The 23,171-nt window shown below is 43.7% G+C and overlaps 1 protein-coding gene across 2 annotated transcripts in view; it reads left to right on the top strand.

Annotated features, from left to right (window-relative positions):
- The window catches only part of MCF2 (MCF.2 cell line derived transforming sequence), a 60,965-nt gene extending 37,794 nt beyond the window's left edge, over positions 1 to 23,171 (top strand). For both annotated transcript variants that reach the window (XM_075106736.1, XM_075106737.1), the window contains 17 exons: positions 1,745 to 1,833; positions 2,408 to 2,496; positions 2,739 to 2,805; positions 5,307 to 5,422; positions 5,537 to 5,606; positions 5,968 to 6,060; positions 6,389 to 6,481; positions 7,469 to 7,594; positions 8,353 to 8,574; positions 12,152 to 12,244; positions 13,198 to 13,276; positions 13,806 to 13,869; positions 14,336 to 14,442; positions 14,524 to 14,636; positions 14,920 to 15,032; positions 16,470 to 16,570; positions 21,213 to 23,171. In XM_075106736.1, coding sequence (XP_074962837.1) covers positions 1,745 to 1,833; positions 2,408 to 2,496; positions 2,739 to 2,805; positions 5,307 to 5,422; positions 5,537 to 5,606; positions 5,968 to 6,060; positions 6,389 to 6,481; positions 7,469 to 7,594; positions 8,353 to 8,574; positions 12,152 to 12,244; positions 13,198 to 13,276; positions 13,806 to 13,869; positions 14,336 to 14,442; positions 14,524 to 14,636; positions 14,920 to 15,032; positions 16,470 to 16,570; positions 21,213 to 21,253 — 1,676 coding nt within the window. In that variant the 3' untranslated portion in view covers positions 21,254 to 23,171. The remainder of the gene's footprint in view (positions 1 to 1,744; positions 1,834 to 2,407; positions 2,497 to 2,738; positions 2,806 to 5,306; positions 5,423 to 5,536; positions 5,607 to 5,967; positions 6,061 to 6,388; positions 6,482 to 7,468; positions 7,595 to 8,352; positions 8,575 to 12,151; positions 12,245 to 13,197; positions 13,277 to 13,805; positions 13,870 to 14,335; positions 14,443 to 14,523; positions 14,637 to 14,919; positions 15,033 to 16,469; positions 16,571 to 21,212) is intronic.

Raw genomic sequence — 23,171 nt, forward strand, 5'->3', positions numbered from 1 at the left:
AAGCGGGGAAAGACAAAAGGCTTCTCTTTGGATAGATCATGCCAAGAGAGCTTTTTAATAAGGCCTCTGTTTGACACAAAACATCAAAATGCTGCAGGCCTGCTGGCATGATGTGCAGTGTCAAAGATGCATGCTGGGCTCCGCCGGGAGTGCTTTGAGATGGATGGGTTTTATGGCATGGATTGAAACCAAACCACCTCTGAGCAAATGCTTTTGTCCCCTTTTTCTTTCTTTCTTTTGTTTTCCCTCCCTCCTTTTTCTGTCTGAGGACAGATGCTTCCTCTTTCATCTTTGCCCTGGATTTGAAGCCTGTCTGATAAATATGGTTCTAATTTTGAAACCACTTTTTTTGGGGAAAAAAAAAGAGTAAACTTATCCTGTCCTGAGCCATAAAATGTAGTGAGATGTGCAGGAATGGTACGGCGGGCTGCAGCAGAGCCCAAGTGCTGGGGTAAAGTCACTCTTGCAACAGAACACGGAGCTGCAGCTGGTGACCGTCTCCTGTCCAACCTCCTATCGGTGTTCCTTTCCTCCCAGTGCGAGTCTCCCAGTAGGACCACTGGCAAGTCCTCGCTTCTTTTGGGTCTTCCTGTCCGTGATGGGTGACACCCCATGCACGCCTCTGATCTGCTCATCCAGATCTCTCCTTCCTCGTTTGGCACGTTTATGCATGGAGGTCTAAGGCCTTGTTGGTGTGGTAGTATGTAATAGCTTTGTCTTATAGCAGCCCTGTCTTAGGATGGGGCGCCTGCTCTCCACCTGGGTTTGCATTCCTCTGCATCCATTTTTCTGCCTACATCTTCTGCTTTACAAAAGGCAGCTCTTCGGTGTCAGCACCGTTCAAACCTTTGATCTAGACACAGCTGCTGTTGCATTCGTGTGTGCTGTGATACCTTTTTTTCACACTAATGGAAAGATAGTTTGTTAGTCCAGGTTTTTTTTATTATTATTATTTTGATAGCCCTTTTTTCTGTTTGTAAATAAGGTGAATATTGCACATCAGAACGTGTTTATTTTTAGTCCATCTCAGAATTTGGCACAGCCACTGGGGCTGCAGCCTGGCCCGTGGGGCTGTCACTGAGGCTGGAGCTGGCGCGATGCTGGAGAAATTCATTATTGCCATTCATGTCGGGGGAACAGACCCTTCTGGTGAAGAATTGCCATACTTGACTGTTCAGGAATAAGAAGTATTTGAAAGATGCCACATAACTTGTTGGAGAGATTGATTTTTTTAATTGTTCATCTTCCAATTTACCTCTGTAAACCAAGGTATAACAACTTGTAATTATTTACTGACAATACGAATAAATTCTTACAAGGTGGAGAAACAGTTTATACCAGCTGAGCACCTTGCCCTACATTCATAAAAGGACTTTAATCCAGTATGCCAGTAGGTGATGTTCCTTTTGGTAGTTTATTTGATTTTATTGTTTTCTATCATTTGCACAGGCTTCACAGACTCTGTTAGGTTTTGATTACAGTATTCACTTAATGGACATTTTGGTTTTTTCTGATTACTTTTTACTTTATGGCCTTTATGACCATCCATGTGACTTGTGTTATTTGGTATTAGTATTGTTGCTTCAGATATCTTTTATTTTGTCAGTTTGCTTTTAGTATTAGCTAACTAATTATTCATTCTTAAAATATATCCCATTTTTCTTTATGATTTATTAGCTTCCGTCTGAACAATCTCCTTCACTGTAGAGGTACATTACATAATTATATTTTTTTTCTACCCAAGGTGTGGATTTTAATTCCAGTTTGAAATTTTCATTTGACCTCTCTCTTCCTGGGAAGAAAACATCAAGAAAAACTCTAAGTTCTCGCAAGGTAAAAATTATTAATGAAATCTGAATGAGTTTTATATACTGAAAAACAGAAACCCTTCTAAAAATTGATTGTACTTAGACTTTGGATTTGAGGATGCTCTTTTTTTTTTTTTCCTTAAAAAAGCCAAACAAAACCCAAAACCCCCTTTTATTTCCGTATGGTTTAGTTGGATTAGTCCAGCACCTGAGATTGATCTTGGATTGTTTTTCCAAGTCACAGATATTGATTTTCTGTGTGTTGTTCCCTGGACTTGTTCTTTGCATAACAGTGATGTCTATTAGGAAAACTTCCCATCCACAGAAATTTCCCCTGTGGAACTGTTCTCTGGTCTCTGCACTGTGAATTACATTACCAGTGGTTTCAGATTTTACGTTAGCACGGTAATTTCTGAGGCTACTTGGCTACCTGTTATACACTATGCCCTTTTTAAGTTTTGTGTCACGAAGGACTTCTTAAAAGGAAGCGTATTTCATCCTTCCCCAGAGTTCTTGTGCCGACATCAGGGGCTGGGCTTGTTCTACCTCTGCAGTGACCTCCCTGCAACTCTTCTCAGGGCATCCCATTTCTCTTCCAGATCGAAGTAATGCACGACTATCAGGAAAAACGGAATTCCTTGCAGTCTTTTATTTCAGACAGTGACGACAACTTAGATATACTAAAAGGGTAAGCTTTTACCCTGTTTACATCACTCAAAATGACATTTATTTCTGGCCAATCCTTGCTCCATCCATGTGTTCCTTCAACCTGACCTGGGTGTCATGTTTTGTGCTTTTACCTGTTTTGTCATCACTATGTTGGTGGTTAATGAGATCACCCTGTGTTTTGAGCTAGCTGAACTGCACTGACTGCCTGTGTTTTTTTTTTTACAGACATAAAAATAACATCCTTCTATTTCTTTATTTTAGCCATGTCATAAATGAGCTTATAGAAACTGAGAGAGTGTACGTAGAGGAACTCTTCACCGTTTTGACGGTGAGTGACTTCTTCAGATTCCTCATTACTGTTCCCCAGTGACTGTTACCAAAAGGCACCTGCCACTCTGTCAAACTAAGCAAAAATGTGAGGGGGCATGGACAGGTTTTACCAAACTGTCAGATCCTAAGCTAGTCATAAATTTTCAAGTTTTCTCCTTAGCTTTTCTTTGTCGGAGGCATCTGCAGGTATAGTTGGTGTCAGGATGAGCTTTGCCTTTAGAATAGGGGAGAAGCCTTCTGTTTGTACACAAAAGCACTGGTAATTAGTTTTGTCAGTTCCTGGAAAAATGTACAAAAAGCTGTTGTTTTTAACTGTTCCCTAATTTACCTTTTGGAAACAAAAGAAAGAAGCTTGTGTTTTATCCTTGTGAGGATTCTGTCTCAATACTGTGAAGTTCGTGAAGGTATAAAGCACATATCTTTAGAAAACAGATTATAATTTCTCATACTGCCATTTTAGACACTTCTACTTTATTCCCAAATAACTCTTGCTGACAGCCAAAACAAGCTGGCTGTTAAATATCTCTCCTGCCTTACATTTTGCTCACCCAGGAACAAGCAGGATATCAATCTATTGGACTGCAGGTAGTTACACGTAATTGCCCTGCACTGATTGGTTTTTTTGTTAAACCACACTCTATATGATAAAGTGGTTGGCAAGTATGCAGATTTATTACTGTGCATATCAAGTCTAGATAGAGAAAAATGGACAGATAGGCTTAAGTTTTCTGAAGATAGTATTTCCTTTGAAGAGGGAAGCCTGCTTGCAGTGGTTAAATATAAATGACTAATTTTCCAGATACTTATCTTCTACTGAATCCTTAATCAACTACAAAGTGCCTGCTTAGTACAAGGAATACTGATTCTAACCACAGTGAGTGTGAGAGATTAATTTGGAAAGCCAAAGAAGATATGCTGTACATACTGAATACGTTTTGGCAAACGTTTTTGCTACTCGTGTTAAGAAGGACCTCAGTTCTGTGCAACACTTGGTGACTAGCGTGGCCAGCTTGAGCTGTGGCTAATGGCCTTCTTGATGTCTTCTTGCCTGGCAGAGAAGGCCCTGGGGGTGCTGGCTGACAGCCGGCTGGGCATGAGCCAGCAGTGCCCAGGTGGCCAAGGAGGCCACCAGCCCCCGGGCTTGTGTCAGCACTGGTGTGGCCAGCAGGGGCCGGGCAGGGATGGGGCCCCTGTGCTCGGCCCTGGGGAGGCCCCACCTCGAATGCTGGGCTCAGGTTTGGGTCCCTCGGGACAAGAAGGCCCTGGAGGGGCTGGAGCGTGTCCAGAGAAGGGCAGCGGGGCTGGGGCAGGGTCTGGAGCACAAGTGTGCTGGGGAGCGGCTGAGGGGGCTGGGGGGGTTTAGCCTGGAGAAGAGGGGGCTGAGGGGAGCCCTTCTCGCGCTCTGCAACTACCTGCAAGGAGGTTGTAGTGAGGTGGGGATTGGTCTCTTCTCCCAAGTAACAACTGATGGGATGAGAGGAAACAGCCTCAAGCTGCATCAGGGGAGGTTCAGATTGGATATTAGGAAAAATGTCTTCACAGAGAGTGGTCAGGCACTGGCACAGGCTGCACAGGGATGTGGGGGAGTCACCATCCCTGGAGGTATTTAAAAGACGTGTAGCCGTGGCACTTCAGGGCACGGTTTAGGAGGCCTGGGGGTGTTGGGTTGATGGTTGGACTTGATGATCCTAGAGGTCTTTTCCAACCTTAATGATTCTATGATTCTTTGCAGCCACAGTCCTGAGCTCTGGCCGTGCTTTCTCCCTACCCTACAGTTAGGATGTTTACCATATCTGGTGAATGGCTTTCTGTTGGTGCAGCGATGTGATGTTACCGAGGGGAGCTTTGCATTATTTCCTAGTTCCACCCACCGATTTGCAGTGCAGTGGTATCCCCTCCAGCTCCTCCCTGGTTTGGGAGGCTGTGATTTCAAGAGGCAGGTGGAGCCACAGAGGACAGAAATCCTGAGGCATTGAGGAGAGTGAGACCCTAGTGTTCAGCGGATCTTGTACAAGAGCAAAAAGCCCATTACTTTTGGTATTTGATCTCAAGCTGTCTCTGCTTTGTGACAAGTCACCTTGTGCACCGGTTCTTGTGAGGTTGTGCGTAACCCTGTACAAACACACTGTCACTCCTGTATCCCACAGTCATAACAGCAGCTGTGTTCGACCCACACAAGTATCCCTGCAGGACCTCCCCCACAGTCAGGCCATAGCAAGGAGAGAGTGGCTGCAATTTTCTTTTAGTGAGTAGAGAGTATCTCCACAGTGCTGGCCAGCCCACAGGAGCTGTCCCAGGCCATCCCCTGCTGTACCACAGCCCCGTATGCCCAGGGGCTGAAAGACAGGAGTTTAGGGACGAGAATAAAAGGGAGGTTGCACTTTGAACCGAAGTGGATTGCATTGAAAGTCTGTTCACATCCCTTTTTCATCTGCTTTTGAGGAGATGCCAAGCCAAGGCCTTAGCATCTGAGTGATGAGCCGCTTTTGCATCCCCCAGGGCTACAGAGCTGAGATGGATAACCCCGCCATGCTCATCCTCATGCCTCCTGTGCTGAGGAACAGGAAGGATGTCCTCTTCGGAAACATGCCTGAGATATATGACTTCCACAACAAGTATGATGCTGCCGCTATTCCCCTGTTTTATCAGATGGATTTCCTATAATCATTAAATACCGAAGCCGTACCTTGCTCACCACTGCATTTTGTCTCTGCTCCCATCTCTTGCAGAATTTTCCTGCACAGTCTGGAAAGCTGCCTGGGAGCACCCGAGAGAGTGGGATTTTGTTTCCTAGACAGGGTGGGTGACTCATTTTCACATATAAAGCAGATTTGAAGGCCAATGTTTCTCCTGATTCGTCGCACTCTGCAACATCTCAGTTATGTCAGTTGACTAAGATGCTTCTGAAACGCAATACGAACAGCAAGCCAGGGAGCGTAGGCGCGTGGCCAGCAGCAGGTGGGGGAGAGCAGCAGTCGTGACTACATCATGGTCTGCTGTGATTCCCAGCAGTGTTTTTTTTACCCAGACTCTGTGACTTTTAGATATTACGGCTAGCAGCAGAGATAAAAGGAAATATACAGTTTGGGTGTTCACCTTATTTAGCTGCCCAGCAGGTTTGCATGCATGCATGTGACTTGCTTTTCGGCTTCCCTGACAGCGAGAGGATTTCCAGATGTATGAGAAATACTGCCAGAACAAGCCCCGGTCGGAGTCCCTGTGGAGGCAGTGCTCCGAAAGCAGCTTCTTCCAGGTGAGCTGTTTGTTCCTACCATGGCAGGCATCATCCTGGGACACTCAGACACCCTCCTCGGCACGCCACTGATTTAGCAGTATATTCTGTTTACCGTTGCGTGGAAGCTTCACAAAAATAGCAGTTGGAGTTTCTTGTACACAAGGAGTTTAAGGCACATCTATTCATTATACTATTTTACGTGTTTTTATAAAAATTCTTTAGTTATAGGCACCATTAGACATTTTTACATGAAATCTTCGAATTCATCAAACCATACAAGTCATGCTGTTGGAATAACTACTTATAGTTGGTGCAGAACTTACTTAATCTTAATTCTTTGTTCCAGGAATGCCAAAGAAAATTAGAGCACAAACTCGGGCTGGATTCCTATTTGCTGAAACCAGTGCAGCGCCTGACAAAATACCAGTTACTTCTGAAGGTATTTCCTGTTCTGCTTTGGAGGGACATCTGGAGATAGATATGTTTTCCGGTTTGTTTTATTTTTCAATGAAAGGTTACCTGTAAATCAGCACCAAGCCTCAGATTACATATTGCTTATCTTGGCCCTCTGTAGTGATTTTCAGTGAGGATGAGAATTCACATACCTGAAAAAGGAACAAGTGCTTTTAACAAGCCAATTTTATGGGGAGAAAGACTAAGTCTGTTCAGAGATGCAAAATGACAGAAGCACTTCTAAGAAAACTGAACCAGAGATGATCATAAGAGTAAGATAAATGAAATATATTAGATTGATGCATTTCATCTTCTCCTCAGGTTGTTATAGTGCCTGTAAACTTTAATGCATTTATTCTTGTGTCCTCTGTCTGAGGCAGGGCAGTGCTGTTATTCCCACTTTACAGTGTGTGAACAACAGCAGGGTGGTGGCCTCTGAACCCCACCTTCCAGCTTCTTGAATGAGGGATGAATTGCACAAGAAGCTGTAAGTGGGCAGAGGAGGTTTGAAGTGAAAGTCATTTTATATCAGTGGTATAGTTCCCAACTCTGTCTTCTCCTTATTGACTTGAAGGCTCTGGGTTTTATAAAATCTGTCCTTGTGTCTGGCAGTCTGAAGAATATAATCTGCTGCAACCTCATTTGAAGGCATATATGACATATTGGCAGCTGATGGAAAACCCGAGCCTATTTTCCATTTCTTACCAAGCAGGAAAACACAACACAAAGAACTCAGACGGGCGTGGTGCCGCTCTCTAACTTGACACCTAAGGAAACACCTAAGAAAACGGGCCATGCTTCAGTGATCTGTTCCACACCTCATACTGACTGTACTTTAGAGTGGGTCTTTTTTCTGGTGACATGAAAAAAGAAAGGCAGTGTACGTTGCTCTTGGGCACTGGAAACTTTGGGTGGGATGGAAAAGTCTGCTTTGTTCAAGTGCAACCACATGCTCTTCCATTTCTATTTTCAGGAGTTGCTAAAGTACAGCACGAGCTGTGATGGAGTTCAGGAACTTCAAGAAGCTCTGGTTGCAATGTTGGATTTGCTAAAGTCAGTCAATGACTCTATGCATCAGATTTCAATAACAGGATATGATGTGAGTAGATTTGCGTAAGGAGACACCTTGCACAAGGCCAAGTGATGCACTGGGAATGGATAGTGTCCCAGAATGTATGAGCCAAAAACTATACTAGAACAGCTACAAAGCGAATGGAATCAGGAAGGTCTTGCAGATGACAGTCTTCCATCTGATTTCAGGATTTTGTAAAATATCCACCTCCAAAGGACAGGCAGAGTCACGTAGTGCCCACACTTGCCACCTTGTGGCTTTCGAGAGTATTTTTCCAGCATGCACCTTAGTTCTCTCATTCAACACTTAACTACATACTCCCAGAGGCTGATTTTGACCCTTGCCCATTGAATTGGTTGTCTTTCCTAGGGCTTCAGGGAGGGGTGCAGGGGTTGGCTTTTTAAGCTGCTGGTGCCTGTCCTCACCTCCTTGAGAAGTCCATCCTCCAAGAACTTGGTTTAAGCTCGAATCTCATCTGCCCTCTCCCACTGAAGCAGCCAGAGCTCTTGACCTGGACTTCTGTAGGAGCTGGAGAGTTTTCCTATCCTGACTTGTATCCCTTCACATAGACTAGCTGCAGCCGTGCATCCGAGACCTCTGCTTGCCTCCTGGCACCATGCCATCACTCCCAAAAGATATCTGATCCTTCCAGGAAGACCTATTCTTAGAGTGACCTGCCTTGGAACAAGGCTGGCCCCATTGCCCGTCATTGTTTGGACAGTCCTCTTACATTTTAGTTGATGCCTTTTTCTTTCTTTGTTTTTTATTTGTCATACTCTCACCAGGGTGACCTGAGCGAACTGGGGAAAGTATTGATGCAAGGGTCTTTCAGTGTTTGGACAGGACACCGAAAAGGTCCAACAAAAATGAAGGATCTTGCCAGGTTCAAGCCAATGCAGAGGCATCTGTTCCTGTACGAGAAAGCCTTGGTCTTCTGCAAGAAACGAGAGGAGCATGGTGACGGATATGACAAAACCTCATCTTACAGTTTTAAGCATTTTTTGAAAGTAAGGACTTTTTAGTTGGGGTTTTTGCCATGTATATTGTAATCCAATAACTCTGCAGACCTAGAGAGCATTTTTCTTCTAACGTAGTGGGTGGTTTTCTGCTATTAAGGGTTGTAATGCCCCATACGGAAGTGTGGTCCCCATGAAAGGCTGTTGGTTGTGATAAGCTGTGAGGACCCCCATAGCTGAAGCAGCAGCTGGGAGAGCCCCTGGACTCAGAATCACATATGTGATGGCATCTGCCAGGGAAACGGTGCTGTGGGCAAGTCCCAGGGATGAGAACATGCCTTCCCCCCTCCCCTAGTGTCCACTCTCCAGGAGCAGCAGTGAGGGCATGAAACTGGGGAAGCCCTTTGCATCTTGCCCAGCCCACCTGGGAAAGCAAGGGGGCTCCTCACGCCCCTGGTCTCCGGGGAGATCCCTTGGGCTGGGGTCTGGCTGGTGCACAGCCTGGAGGAGCCTGGCTGCTCCTGAGCCCTGTTTCCCAGCAAGAAAGATGCAAAGATAACTCTTCTTCCTCTCTCATTGCCTTTCTTCTTTGGCAGGCTCTAACTGCAGCTAAAAGTACAATTATCAGATGAAAAGAGTAGCCTGTGGCAAAGTATGAGGGACATAAACAACTGTCCCAAGCCTATAAATGTCACCTATTATCAATAAAAATCCCAAACTGCTCCTCTAAAAGAGACCTTCTGGCATACTGCGTGTGATGAGCGCTTCTAACATCAGCATTTTGTCTCGGTACTCTGCCTTGTTTTTCTTGATAAATAAAAACCCAATATGGGTATGTCTTAGAATGGAAAAAGGGGGCACTTGGAGGCAGAGCCTTCAGGCCCAGGTACTGCAGGCCCCTGATCTCAGAGGGGTCTAGAGAGAGAAATGCCACGAGTATTCAGAAAGCCATGTAAAAATAGGTAAGTCTGTTCAGCTCCGGTGCATATTACAAATTGTGTAATAAAACCAAATCCCAGGCCATATGTCTAGGTACTTAAATGTTTTTCCCAAGCAGCATAATTTTCTTTCTGGAGAGCTTGTTTTCCCTGTAGAACTTGTTTTACCATACATGCTTTTGAAAGAACTGAAGAGGTGGCACGGGAAGAGCCTGCTCGGAGGAGAAAATCTCGTGTTCGGGAGTCCAAGCAGTGCAGCCAGGGTTTTTTTTTATTTTTTGCCTCGAGAGGGGTCATTTTCCAGTTGTTCATGTTTCCACGCTGAGAGGTTAGGGTTTGAGAATCCACAGATGCTGCAGGGTCACATCTGCACACATATGTTTTCAGAACTGCCATCCTGAGGCTGGCATCTTGTTTCTGGAGCTTGACATTTGTTTGAGTCATTATAGTATTAGGAAATTATTTTTCTTTGCAAGAATGTTTTCTGGGGATTCAGAATTACAGCAAGCTGTTGGGTAGAAGCTGTGTAACTGGACATCTGTAAAAGAAACAAAAGAACCCCTCAGGATTATGTTTTACATACTATGTAAACTATATCTTACATACTATGTAAAATATCCAGTGGTAAATACCTCTTCAGCTGAGGTTCAGTACCTTAGAGGATGCAGGTTCACTACTCACTGCAATGCCAGGTAAGTCAGTCTGCCTCTCACCACCGTGGAAGCTGATGCAGGCAAATGCCATCCCAGAGCTTTACACTAACCCACCTCGGTCTGCATTGCAGTGAGCCACCAGCTGGGGTACAGTAAATCCTGGCCAGGGGCAGGACATAGAATTTCAAAATCCACTAATATGAATGAACAGACCTTAAATATGTCTGTTCCTGGCAGTTTCCTTTGCATCCTCCTAGTAGATCACCTAAAATTTCTAATATCTTAATTCCTGGGCAGTTTTGCAGGAGCCTCTGTATAAATTGCCGTGCTAACCAAGATGCACAGAACTGGAAGCCGCAGCAACTGGATGAGGTGCTCTCTGTGCTGCCTTTTCAACATCTTTCATAAATTTTTTTTTTTAAGTTTAAAGTTTTTTAAATCTTCATGAAACCAGAACAGAGCCTGATCCAGCTTTCCAAGGCATCATGGCACTGTACTGCACAGGATAAAATTTTTCAGAGTGTTCAGGACTATGCTGCAGATTTTAACCTATACATTTTTAAATACCGATGGATGTGTGTCAAACTGCGAATGCGCAAACGGTCGCTGGCTTTGATCACCTTCTTGCAAGTTCAGTCCTATTCAGTGCAGATCTCTACACTTTTGTCAAACGTAACTATACAAGACCGGCTTGAGAGAGGGGTGTGAGGCAAAGAGAGACTGGGAAACACTGACTGCTGTTCAGTGATGGGCCTTTTGCATCCGGAGGCAAGTGCTTTCTCTAACATTCAGAAGAGCTCTGCTTTTATACCAGTGAAGAAATGAGGAAAGCTAATTAGCAACTTGCTTCCTATTTCCTGAGGCTGTTCGTGGTCACTGAAGGTAGGCACCAACATTTGAAAAAGTAACTAGTAACAGAAAGTTTGCCCAGGTGACCTAATCTGTAAATCCTCATAGTCTTTCAGACCAAAAGCTCTGAGAATGCACCTATTAACAAATAACAGCAATGATAAAGCGATGTTCTTTCTAAGGCCTTATTTGTATTTATACTGATCTATCTAGTGCCGTCTACGTCAATAATTTATGATAGGTGATACCATTATTATTAGATCCGTTTCAAAATGTGTAAGTGGGATGCTTCAGCTATTTTTGACCATCCATTAATGAGGAATAAATTGCTAGCAAACTGTGCCGTAAGTGAGAAGATGGTTTGTGCGATACCAGGTATTAAAGCATTTTTCAGCTTTATGGCATGTTCAGCAGGTGGGTCAGAGGCCTCCTGTTGCTGAAGAGTTTCTTGGTCTCTAATTGTAGTTTGAGCTACTGATTCAGTTGGGTCACGTTGTGCAGGTGCTGAATTATTTGCGCCTCTGGCGTTCCCACCCAACTTATCAAGAGTGGTCTGTGATGACGAGTACCTAGGTACGGCAGCATTCAGCCACGTCCAGCCCAAAGTCTGCGTGCTCCCTGAAAGCCAGCTTTCTGGCAGCTCAGGCTGTATATCCAAAAGTTAACCCTTCTTTTGGAAACTTTGGGACGATGTTGCAACTACACGGATGGTCAGGGGCCAAAAGATTTTGAACTGAAATTCCTAAAGGAGCTAAGGGCTTCACAGATGGGTTTTAAAGATCACTGAAAGAATGAAACACAGCAAGTAAATAAAGAATAATATGGCAGAAATAATGTATGTAGAAAAATAACACGTCATGTATTTATAAAGCTTCATAAGCCTCATCTGAGAAATTTCATACTGAAAGAGGTATGAGATGACTTTTCAGTTAGTTCCATTGATTCCCTAATGAAAAGTCCGCTAAGGTCCGTTGATTGGTTTCAGAAAGCTTTTACAAATACAGCAAGCTGGCTGTCGGGGAATGGAGTCAGATAATGACTTCCAGTTGCTACTGAAATTAAAATTGATGAAATATGTTAAACTGGGTGAAAATAGGTTTGTGTAGCATGCTACAAAATGTCTGGATTCTTAAGGAAGAGGGAAAGGTTCGTAGTATGTTTAATTTTTTGGTTCTTTTGGATTTGCAGATGAATGCAGTCGGAATAACTGAGAATGTGAAAGGAGATCATCGGAAATTTGAAATCTGGTATAGTGGGCGAGAAGAGGTCTATGTCGTGCAGGTTTGTAGCTTCAAAAATCTGGATATATGTACATCCGCATAACAGTGTTAAGGAAATGTGTCCCATTGATCTTTACAGGATGATCAGACATTTAACTTGCATTTCTGCTTCCTCTTTGCCCATGTCAGCATTCACAGAGCTGTCCCAGTGGCTGGTCCTTGGTGTCCAGTCCAGAACTGTAAAAGTTATCTCAAAGTGGAGACAGAATTGCTCCTTCGAAATAAAACCTTTTATTCCAGATGAAATCTCAGATAGACCACTAGTTTGTGCTTAATAGCTTATGTGAATTGAGCTGGGAAATGGGCCACATGCTTTAATGGACACGGGCCACATGTGCACAATTAGATGTCAGAACGGCTCCCAGAGCAAAGGTTTAACCTCTGTGGTGCTGTTTCCAGTAGTCTTTTGACTCTTCTACAAATTAGTAGCGTGATCGACCTGATTTCTTCCTGATTTTGTTTTCCTTTTGTAGCATTTTGAATAGAAATTTGTGGAGGTGAAATGTTTGCCTAATGGGATGTTTATAGGAAAACCCACTGTGAAAATAGTGTTGATCGAATCTTTTTTTTTTAAATTAGCCTTCTGCCTAGTTTTTTTTCTCTATGTTACAACACAGTAGCAACCTAAATTCATAAGCAGATGTGTGTAGCCAAGTATACATATATTCAGAAGGCAGATTTGGCCCTTTAGGTATTTCGTAAAAGAGATAAGATGCATGTACACGTGTGCTTTTGCTTGCATTCCTTGCATTGTGGTGATGCTCCACAATTTCCAGTATATTTTGCCTGGATGTAGTGGGGATGATCAATTTTAAAAGATGAAGGTTTAAAATTTAGTGGTGGTTTTGGATAAAAGCAGATTTCAGATAATTACAGCATAGAAAAGTAAGATTTTATGCATACATTATAATGGATGAATCTTAATTCCAAATTCACGATTTGCTCTTCTTCCAGGCCCAAACAGTAGATCTGAAGATGGCGTGGTTGAATGAAATAAGAAAAATTTTGTTCAAGCAGCAGGAGCTTATAAAAGGTACATTTGACCAATTTCTCTGTGGCATTCACTCTGCAGCAGAACCGTTCCTATTTTCACATTGCTAATCTTCAAATCCACTAATTCTCACCAGAGAATTGATTTTCAGAAGAAACCTAGTAGCAAAATACTGGATTGAGGTCTTACATTACAGGGAAATAACATAACTTAGAGCGGTAAAGGCCAGGTGCTTATGTGTAAATGAATTTCAGAAGAATTTTTTTTTTTGACCTTACGTTGGGGATTATTTCATATTTGTTATCATAGGCTTAATTCAACAAGATACATGGTAGATGCTTAGTTTTAAGCATATTAGAGTCTTCAATGGTATGCTCGCTATTGGATTTGTGCTAACATACCAGCTTAATCATAACTAAGTCTGTGCTTTGCGAGAGTCCCTAGGTCTGTTTTTCTCTAAATAGAAATCACTGGGGTTGTACAAAAGGTCTGACTTTTAAAATAATGCTTCAAGTGTGATAGTTACTAATAAAAAAAATGGATTTTAAGCTGGTGTTTGACCTCCCTGCAGTGGAGAAGCAGCAGCCCGGCTCATGCACGGACCAGCTCCCGCTCTCTTCCCAGCTGAGTGATGGGTGAGTCCTAGGAGCTGGACCAGAGGCTCTCACTGGTACCCTCCTGTCACGGGGCACCCAGTGCCCTCTGGCTGTATCCTGGCTCTGTGCTATTCCCCTCACCCCATATCTGTCTGGGACCTCTGGGTGGGTGGCAGGAAGGATGTGCTGCAGCTGGTCCTTTGGTGGCAGTGGTATGGGGACAGGGTCTGTGAGGGGACCCTCAAGAGATCGCCTGGCAGCACAGCCTGAGCTGCAGCTCCTCTGCAAATGGAGGTGAGTATCAAAGACGGTGCTCAAATCCAGGGAAAGAGATATTGTAGCAATTTTATTTCCTTTCCCCCCCCAAAATTAAAAGCAGTCACCAAGTCCTTCACTTTTATAGAAACATAAATTTAAAAGTACCGTTGTAATTTCTGACCCTCATGGAGTTTATGTTCATTCGTAAAGTAAAACCGAGATTGATTTCTTTTTTTCAATCCTTCAGAAAGCAGCAGAGAGCCTCCATAAGCTCTGAAGAGAACGACTCAGAGCGCACCAGCCCGGTGATGCTGGACAGTGGGCTCCCATCCCCCCAGAACAAGCCCCACAGAAGTACGGACCCTTCCCCTTCCTTCAGGGCATGGTTTGCAGGTGCTGGGGTACCCCCAGCCTGAGCTGCACGCTGTCTTGCAGGCTGGCCGGGAATGTCACAGTCCCTGGAAATCTGCGAGGGGCTGGAGGAGTGGTCGGGTAACCAGTACCTCTCCAACTGCTCGGACACCGAAGAGGAGGACGGGAACCAGCTGGTTAGTACAGAGATGCAATGGACCCAAAGCTTGGGGTGCTGCCGTTCATTGGTCATCTTGCTTTGTTTTGCTTCACTGGATAATGGATGTATCTTGTCCATGTCTCTCAAATTTTCCACATCTCAAGTTTGGAGGATGAGGAGATGCCTCGGCCACAGTTTCTTGAAATAATTTTAATTAAGGTAGCTGATAGGGCTCTGTCATGTTCCCTGCAGCAGTCAGAAATAACAGCTGCGTGATATGAAATGTAGCTAAATAAGATAATTTTTTCTTACTGCCACAGTCTCCAGGAAAATACAAAGCCCTTGCAGACTGCAAGAGGAGAGGATCAGAGGACCTGCTGGTGAAAAACGGGGATGAAATTCAGCTTCTGCATGAAGATGGTGAGGGACAGTGGTAGGTATTTCAGGATTACTTTGCCTTATCTCTCAGAGCCTGCAAGGCAGTCCCGTGCAAGCTCGCTTGCCTGGTGATACACTTGTTGCAGCTTCCACTTAAGTTTTAGACTATTCTAGAAAGCTGAAGAATTCATTCCTTTGCCAAGACTAGAGGCCATACAGACTCGCTTGGCCTGGGAAAACATGTCAGGACTTCCCTTGCTGCGGGTGTCTGGGCGAGCTGTGTTTTACCAACATCTCACAGCCCCGCTCGCCATGCTCTTCCCACTTCAGATGATGCTTCAAGTGAGAGCTCTTTGCCCACCCCAGCTCAGCTGCTGGCTTTGTTCCTCTGGGCTTATTGATAGCAATATTGAGTAATTGTGAGACATTTTCCTCCCTCAGACAGCTGCATGAGTGTTAACTGGTTAACGGCTGCAGACCAGCTTTCTGTTGTATTTAAAGCTGTGGCTCACAAGGTAATACTTCACAGCTGGTTCTCTCCTTATGGCTGGGAGCGTTGCCTGGGAAATCACCGTACCCAGCCTCCTGCCTGTTGAACCATTAGTCTTGTTGTCTCGGAGGGCAGCGTGCCCTCTTCTGATTTTTGCAGCAATTTGGCTGAGATTTCTGGCTGTTTTTCCTTTCCAGGTTGATTTCTGACTAGCTTTCAGCAGCCAGCCCGGGGTCTCAGTAGGACAGAGCGCAGAGTACTAGTGCCTTGTTCGGGATGTGGAAAGGGTGATATTAGCAGGAACCTGAATCAGATTTGTGCGGGTACTAGCCTGTAAAAGCACAGATGCAGATGCCCTATGGAGGATTCCTGGCTGGCATCTACAGCCCTTGCACTTCAAGAGAAATTCAGTTTGTTGTTAGCAAAAGCAAGATGTAAAACATCTCAGTACTGCTGAATGCTCACCACCTCTCACAGGGTTTTCGGCCAGTGCTAGGCAAAGATTTCCCACACCAAACTTATCTGTTAGAGGGGATTTCACTGCATGAGTGAGATGGAGAAATGTAATTTATGAGCATGAGTATTTCCAGCTGCTTACATCTTGGCTTGAATTAGTCGTAGTACCCTGACTGAATTCATCCTACCAGTCTAGCTTCATAGCAGAGGACTGAGGAAAGTAATTGCCCTTGGCTCCATCGGTCGTCAATGGAGGGAAACTGGCACCTCTGGAGAGCAATGCAGATCTTGGGCAGGATAGCTTGTGCTCTGGAGAATCCTGTTCCTCTCCACTGACTAGAGAGGGGCCCAAGGCAACTGTGCTCCCAATTTGGGTTTCCTAAATTTAGGTGGGAATAATATTTTAAATGCATGCTCAGCTCCTGTTAAAATGCTTCCTTGGTTTGAACAAATAGTTGGTTGCACCAGCAGTTGTGTGGAGTGTGCCCGTATCAGACTGCTTCTGGGTTGGTTTGTTTCTCTTGCTAATACTGTTGTCATTCAAAGGTTGGTGAAAAACCTAAACAGAAGAAAAGAAGGCTGGATTCCTGTCCACAGTCTGCAGATAGTAGTTGGTGACTGCAGATTTCGGAACGCCAAAGTCGCAGGTATCATATAGCACGCCTAGCAGAAATATTTTGTAACTCCAGTCAGGTCTTTTAAGCCATTTGCATTACACTTGATGTACTAAATCTGGCAGCATATGCTTCTGCAGGAAAAAAAAAGAAAGCAGCTACTCCCAAAAAGCCTGAAAAAGTAGTAAATTAAGCTTTGTTTGTTTGTTAAGACCTTAAGACATTTCTGTGACTTTAGGCACTAGCAAATTAAAACCAAGCATTTAAAAACATAGATTTCTTTGCAAGAGCACTGGGTAGAAGATCGGGGAGAAGAGATGGAGTCTGATCAGGGATTCCCGTGACTGTTTTCCTACTCACTGCTGTAGCTCAATTCCCATGTGAATAGGAGGTACCCAGGCAAAAATCTCCTCCTGCTGCAAGAGACTTTGTGGCCTGAGTCCCAGCACTCTCAAGGCAATACTCCATTTCTGCAGCCTCGCTCTTGCCCTCCCTGCTGCTTGCTTATTAATCCGTTGTTAGAATAAAGTTTATAAACAGGTTACCAGGTTTTGGCAGAAGGCTTCTAGTCTCAAAAATCATATTTCTCATTTTCTAGCTGTAAATGTACATAGAAGTAGATAGGGAAGCATAACAGATGACACAAGAAAATGCCTTAAGAGCAGCCTGTCACCCTTGCCGTGTATGCAGCATCACCGCTCCATGTGTTGCCTCATCACCATGCTGTCCACTGGAAACGGGAGACCAGGGTTGGCGACGGGAGCAGCTCAGGAAACCCATGTAGATTTAGTCCATTAAAAACAAAACAAAACAAAAAAAGACCGAAAAGGATCCACCAGTTATGGCCATATGAAACAAATTTTGCAAGTGGATTTCTTTTTAAATACTTTTTGTCAAAATCTATTTTTTTGATTAATATGAAGGGAGCCTTCTGAAAGGCTTAAATTTCCAGTCAGCTCTTGATGGTTTTCCAGTATATTTCAGTAAAATCCTTCCTATACAGGAAGGTATTTTTTTTATCCCCTTTGTTGCAGGGCAGTCAAATTTCACAGGTTGGAGGTTTTCTGACTTTATGTAAGGGGTAGCTCGTGGTGGGCTGGCAGCAGCGCAGCTGAGAGGAGTCCCCTTGGCGTGCTCCCACCCTGGAGCACCATGTGTTGTCTTCTCTGCAAATCTGGTTATCACATCTCACCAGGTCCTGGACCACAGCCTGTGCAGAAGGTTTCTCCAGCTATAAATGCGTCTTGAAAATAGGGTGCCAGCAAACTTTGAACACTGGTTTGCTTTGTCAGTGGTCATCCCCCAAAACCTAGAGACTCCCAGCTCCAGGCTGGTTTACAAAGTTGCTGAGTACAAACTAAGGAGAATTTCACAAGGTGAAATCATGGAAAGCTCCTCCTGTAAGTCTCACACCACTGCCCAGATGCTTTGCAGTCGTGTTGCTAGGGTCTAGCTGCACCCACTGAGGCTCTGTTTTCCCTGTTAAGATTAATTCTGTTCTCTCTTGCTATTACTGATCGTGTATGCAGTCTCTAGGCATGATTCTGATTTACATGTGCTCCAGGAAATATTGTAGGATGATGTAGGATGTTTTCTTGCTGTTTCCTAGAGCTATTCCTAGAACTTTTCAGTGATGTGTCCTTATAGGCATAATGTATTTGCACTCTGAAAACTGGTTTTCAAACAGTACCTTGCATTTAGCAATTCCCTTTCCTCTGCAGATTGGCCATTTTATACTGCAGGTGACTTTGTACCACTGACTGCTCAGGGGTGCAGTCTGGATTGGGCTCTTTTCTGCTTCTTCAGAAGATGGAGCTCTTGCTCCAGTATAGCAGAGGGAGAATTAGGCAGCCAAGCTTGCAGAGCAAAGCAGGGGCAGGAGGGAGCACAGTAACCCTCACATATTAGTAGCTGCTTGTGCTGAAATGCTGATTTTGCATGTAAGCAGGGTAAACTTGATTAACACATTGTAGGGTTCCCCTGAGCTTAGAGCCCTTTGCAGGGGGGTAGCACCTCTGTTATTGCTGAGATCCAGGTCCCCACAATAAATAAAAATATATCTCCAGTCACAGAATTTCATAACTAGAATCCATACTAAGTGCAAAGCCTATAGCTGGCTAGGTGAAATGCTTCCCTTACCTTGACATTTTTGCTTAGATTTGTACTGTGGTCCTAACAAAGACCTCCCACTACAGGATGCCTGGGACCTGCATACATACAAGCTGTTCCTCGCCTCTCCTGCTAATTATTCCAGTGTAGAGCCAGTACAAATCATGATGAAGTTACAGGGAACTTTTTGCTGTCCATTTTAAGTTATCAGATGTGTATTTGGTCAATGTCCCATGCCCCTACCACTGCCAGCTTTGCATATCCGCTGTCCTCCTGCACCTGGCCTGCTGAGGGAGAGCCTTTTCGCAAAGCTGAACTTGCAATGTCCAAACGAACCACAGATGATTTTTCTTCCTTCGTTAACATGGTTGCATAGATAATTTTCCTTATAAATGAGAGGTTGTTATTGGCAATGTCATTTAACTCTTGATAAAGCAAGTGTTTTGGTCCAAAACTTCTTCTGCGGAGGTGCGTGTGTGTAGGAAACCTTATTAAACCTTTTGTAAATCTTGGCCTGGATATAATCCAGGAGGCTTTTTGGGATGAAGATGGCTGGCTTGGAGGTCATTTTGAAAACCAGTTTTCCTTCTGGTGTGCCTCTAGCTATAATTTCTGAGATTAGTCTTTGCTGCTTCCTTCTGAATAGATTTTTTTCTGTTTCCTGTGCCAGTCCATGGTGGATTTTGTAATGTGTGTGCCATAGAAATAGTTTTACATCACAGGTGGTAACACACAGATCATAAAATGTCTGGGGAGAACTCTGCTCAGAAAATTCAATACTCAGAAAATAGCTACTGCTCAGACTTACCTGTGTGTTGCAGTTTAAGCTGCCTTCCTAAAGTGGTCAGGCATTGCCTCGTCAACTGACTTGACTTTTATATGCATTAACAAGGAGATGCAAATTATCTATCCCTTTCCCTTGTGCAAGACACACAAATCTTGGGGAAAGTGAGAGCTGGAGTGTTACTCTTCCACAGCTGGGCGGGAGTCAAAATATTTCTGCACATCCTCTGGTTGCTAACGTGCCAAAGGGTTGTGATTTACAGCACTGACAGTGTCTGTGTCAGTGAAGGAAAAGGCATCTGGCCTCTCAGCTGTGCTGCAGCACCCACTCCATGGCAAACAGAGAGCGGGGATGGCAGAAACGAGGTCCTTGCTGTAACCCAAAGCAGATGTGTGACTTGCTTTCACTTCAGTGACACAGTGCTCGTGTCCAGCAGCACCGCAGCCTCCCCCCTCATCGAGGCCAAGCTCTGTCCCTGCTCCCTTCTCTCGGCAGTTATAAACAGATGCAAGCAAAAGGAAACATGTTGTTCGGTCCCAAATTGTCATGTCAGAGTGAAATGGGGCCAAAGCATTTTCAGCTTTTTTCACCTGACCTTTAAAAGCTGGGCAGAGTGAAGGGCAAGTTTCCAATCTCCACTCGCTGTGTGGAAGTTGCTTGAGACTGATTTCTGTTAGAGGGAGCATGGAGCAGTCTGAATAAAAAAGGGTTTCAAGTGAAAAATGGAAGCAGTGATAAATGCCTTTTACTTATTGGATTATATATATAAAAGGAATATTGCTACAACTTTCAAGTTCTTTTAAACAGCAAAAGAGTTTAAAGGCAGAACTTGACTTGAGCCCAAAGGCAAGGAGCATTCAGAGCAGGCGTGGAAGGATGCTCTGTGCCAGGGCAGGCACACGCACCCGCTTGGTTTAAGGAGGACTCAGGCCTCTGTTCTACATGCCAGACTCTCTCCTAGTTTGTTTTAACACCCCGCTTGCCAAATTCTCTCTTCCAAGCCTTAAGGGGATCCCCTGTGTGTGCTCTTCATGCAGTAAAGCTGAGTAAGGGCTTCCCCCACTGGTGGTAGTGCCCGAAGGACCGAGCTTGGACGTCCTCTGCTCCTGCTGGCCAGGGCGGTGGGGATCATCCTCTCCACTGTGGTGAGCTTGAGGCAACCCATTACGTGGCTCCCTAGGCCACGTGGTTTGAATCTGCCCGATAAGAGTATCGTACGTGGCTGAACTCTTGAGCTCTTGCAGGCTGGTGTAAGCATGTTAGCTGAAATGCGCAAGTTTTGTCTAAGTTCTTTTTAAAATGCTACTTGTAGCTTTGCAGATGCAGCACAGCTGTTTGCACTATTACTCATGCACTTTGATGATTGCAGCCACAGGCTTTCGGTTTATGCAGGGTCCATTAACGGTAACGTTGATTTCTTTTTGGCCTTTGAAACATAAAGCAGGGACTCCTTGTACAGCCTGTGATGCCAGCCAGCTTCACAGAACAGCTGTTCTGTAACACTCTAAATAACCATTTTGAGCCAGACAAAATAAGGAGCCTAGAAAAGATATCAGCTGGCTGCACTGTGGTAATCAAGCGATAGATGATGGAAATGAGTCAAACCCTGCGGTCTGTCCTTAGACAAGGCTCTCGCTGAAGCTAGTGGGAGTTCAGCTTTTAGGGAGAACTGCAGGAGTGCACTTTTTTTAATGTTATACAAATGTTACGTGATTACAGGGAACAATGTATTTCTTGGAATAAGATGCTTTAATATTAACATCAATCTTCATTACTTTATAGATGCTGCCCTGTGTAACACAAGAAAGTTTAGTTCCCCTTGAATTGAGGGTGAACTAGTAGCATCCTATTTTCGATGCTCTTTGGAAGCTTTCAACTAAGTGTTACAGAGAAATAGCACAATAGTTGGAGTTGTCCTGTACTATTCATCACATTCACAGACTTCCACAGCTTCATCTGCACTGAACGGGACTGGGGTCCTAAGCAGCTTCTCATAGTCATAAAGGAAGCCATTCTCTGCTCTTTTTTTTTTTTTTTCTCCTATGGAAAGTACAGTATTTTATTAATTTTACCTGCTGTTTTTCCATGACATCCATCACGTTTCATCAGAGGAGTACACTACAGTTCCCTGACACTTTGTTTAGATGCTTGAAGTTTCCTCTACAGGTTGAAGGCTTTACCTACTTATTAGCTGACAACTGTTGAAGTTGCAAATAAGAGTTGAGTTTTGGTAAACCAAAAAAAACCCCAAAACCAAAACAAAAACCAAACAAAGAAGCTGTATGTCCTGCTTAATTGATTTTTGAATGGATTTTTCTTAAATATCTACTTTAGCTATGTGAATGTAATGTTCTGTAAGAGCATCATCTGGCTGACTCACATGCGAAGATGCAATAATGCTAAAGATCCTCTTTTTTGCACTTAGGGTCTGACTCCAGCCCATTGCAGTCAGTCCCATTGATTTCAGTGAGGTTTGGATCAGGTCAACCTGACAACTCAGGGTTGTCGCCAATCACTATGGGTCCCAAAGTGTCCCAAGGCTGAAACCTGTATCTAGCAAGTGTTGAAGTTTACATTAAATGTATGTACTTTTGGAACACGTGCCATAAATCAAAGTTAAATGTCCATGTTTGCACTAAGGATGTTCTTGTGATAAGACTGTACTTTTCAGCATCTTTAACAATAATGTATCTATTGAATTTTTGAGAAGGAAAAAAGAATTTGAACACTCATAATTTAACTTTGTGTTTCTTTGTCTAGTTTTGCTTTTGTAGAAAATAGGTACAGGTGGTTTGACTTTTAAGCAGATGTGTGCAAAGAGCATCTGACCGTGTTGAGAACAGGGTTGATAGTGTGCATGCGGTAGTGAATTTGCTCTGTCCCGTCAAGATGAAACGTTTTATACTGTGGACTAAAGGGGGACCTTTCTGATCTGACTTTGATTTATGAACCATGGTTTCTTAGACACAGTCCCAAGTTGTTAAGTTAAAATATACTGGACCTTTTTTTTTTTTGGTGGCCATTTTTGTATGGAGAAATTGTTGAACAACTTGATGGCTGTGTTTGCCTGGGGTGTTCCCTGCCACGCTGGCACGCAACGGTGGGCATTTCTCCAGTTTGGGTGGCCAGTATTTGGGGTAACACCCATACACCCTCAAAAGCGTGACCAGCTGAGTCTGAACTGAGCAACTCTGCAAGATGTAGAAAGCTCCCAGTACTCTTCAGCCACTGGCAATCTTAGCAGAAAGGTTTAAAGTCACTGAAGGTTATTTCCGTCTACTTTAAAGCTGGTCACAATGCACTTGCTAGGTGGGAAAGTAGGAGTCTCTTAAGTTACTGTCGGGGCTGTTTATAGTGGTAACAATTCTTGTGGTAACAGTACACATTTTGAGGTACAACTGTAAATATTTGTCTCAAACGTAGCACACATTGCATATTAAATGGTTTTAATCTTTTTTGTCTTCCATAGTTTTAAATCTAAGCTTTTATTAATTTATGAGGTTGAAAAGTTCTGCAAAACTGAATGTACAGTCTGAGATTTTTAACATTTGAAACTTTGCACACAACATGGTATGTTACCTTAAGTATGCTGTTGAATTAGGCTCTTCATGTATATGTTATTATAAAGTACAGTAGAGAATTTTCTCTAACTGCAAGTTTAGATGAACTATATTGTATATGTACCTGTAAAAAATGTGTTAAATCTATATTTAAAGATTAAAAACTTGTTAAATAAATTCA

The sequence above is a fragment of the Phalacrocorax aristotelis genome, chromosome 11, assembly GCF_949628215.1.
Source record: "Phalacrocorax aristotelis chromosome 11, bGulAri2.1, whole genome shotgun sequence".
Taxonomy (NCBI): Eukaryota; Metazoa; Chordata; class Aves; order Suliformes; family Phalacrocoracidae; genus Phalacrocorax; species Phalacrocorax aristotelis.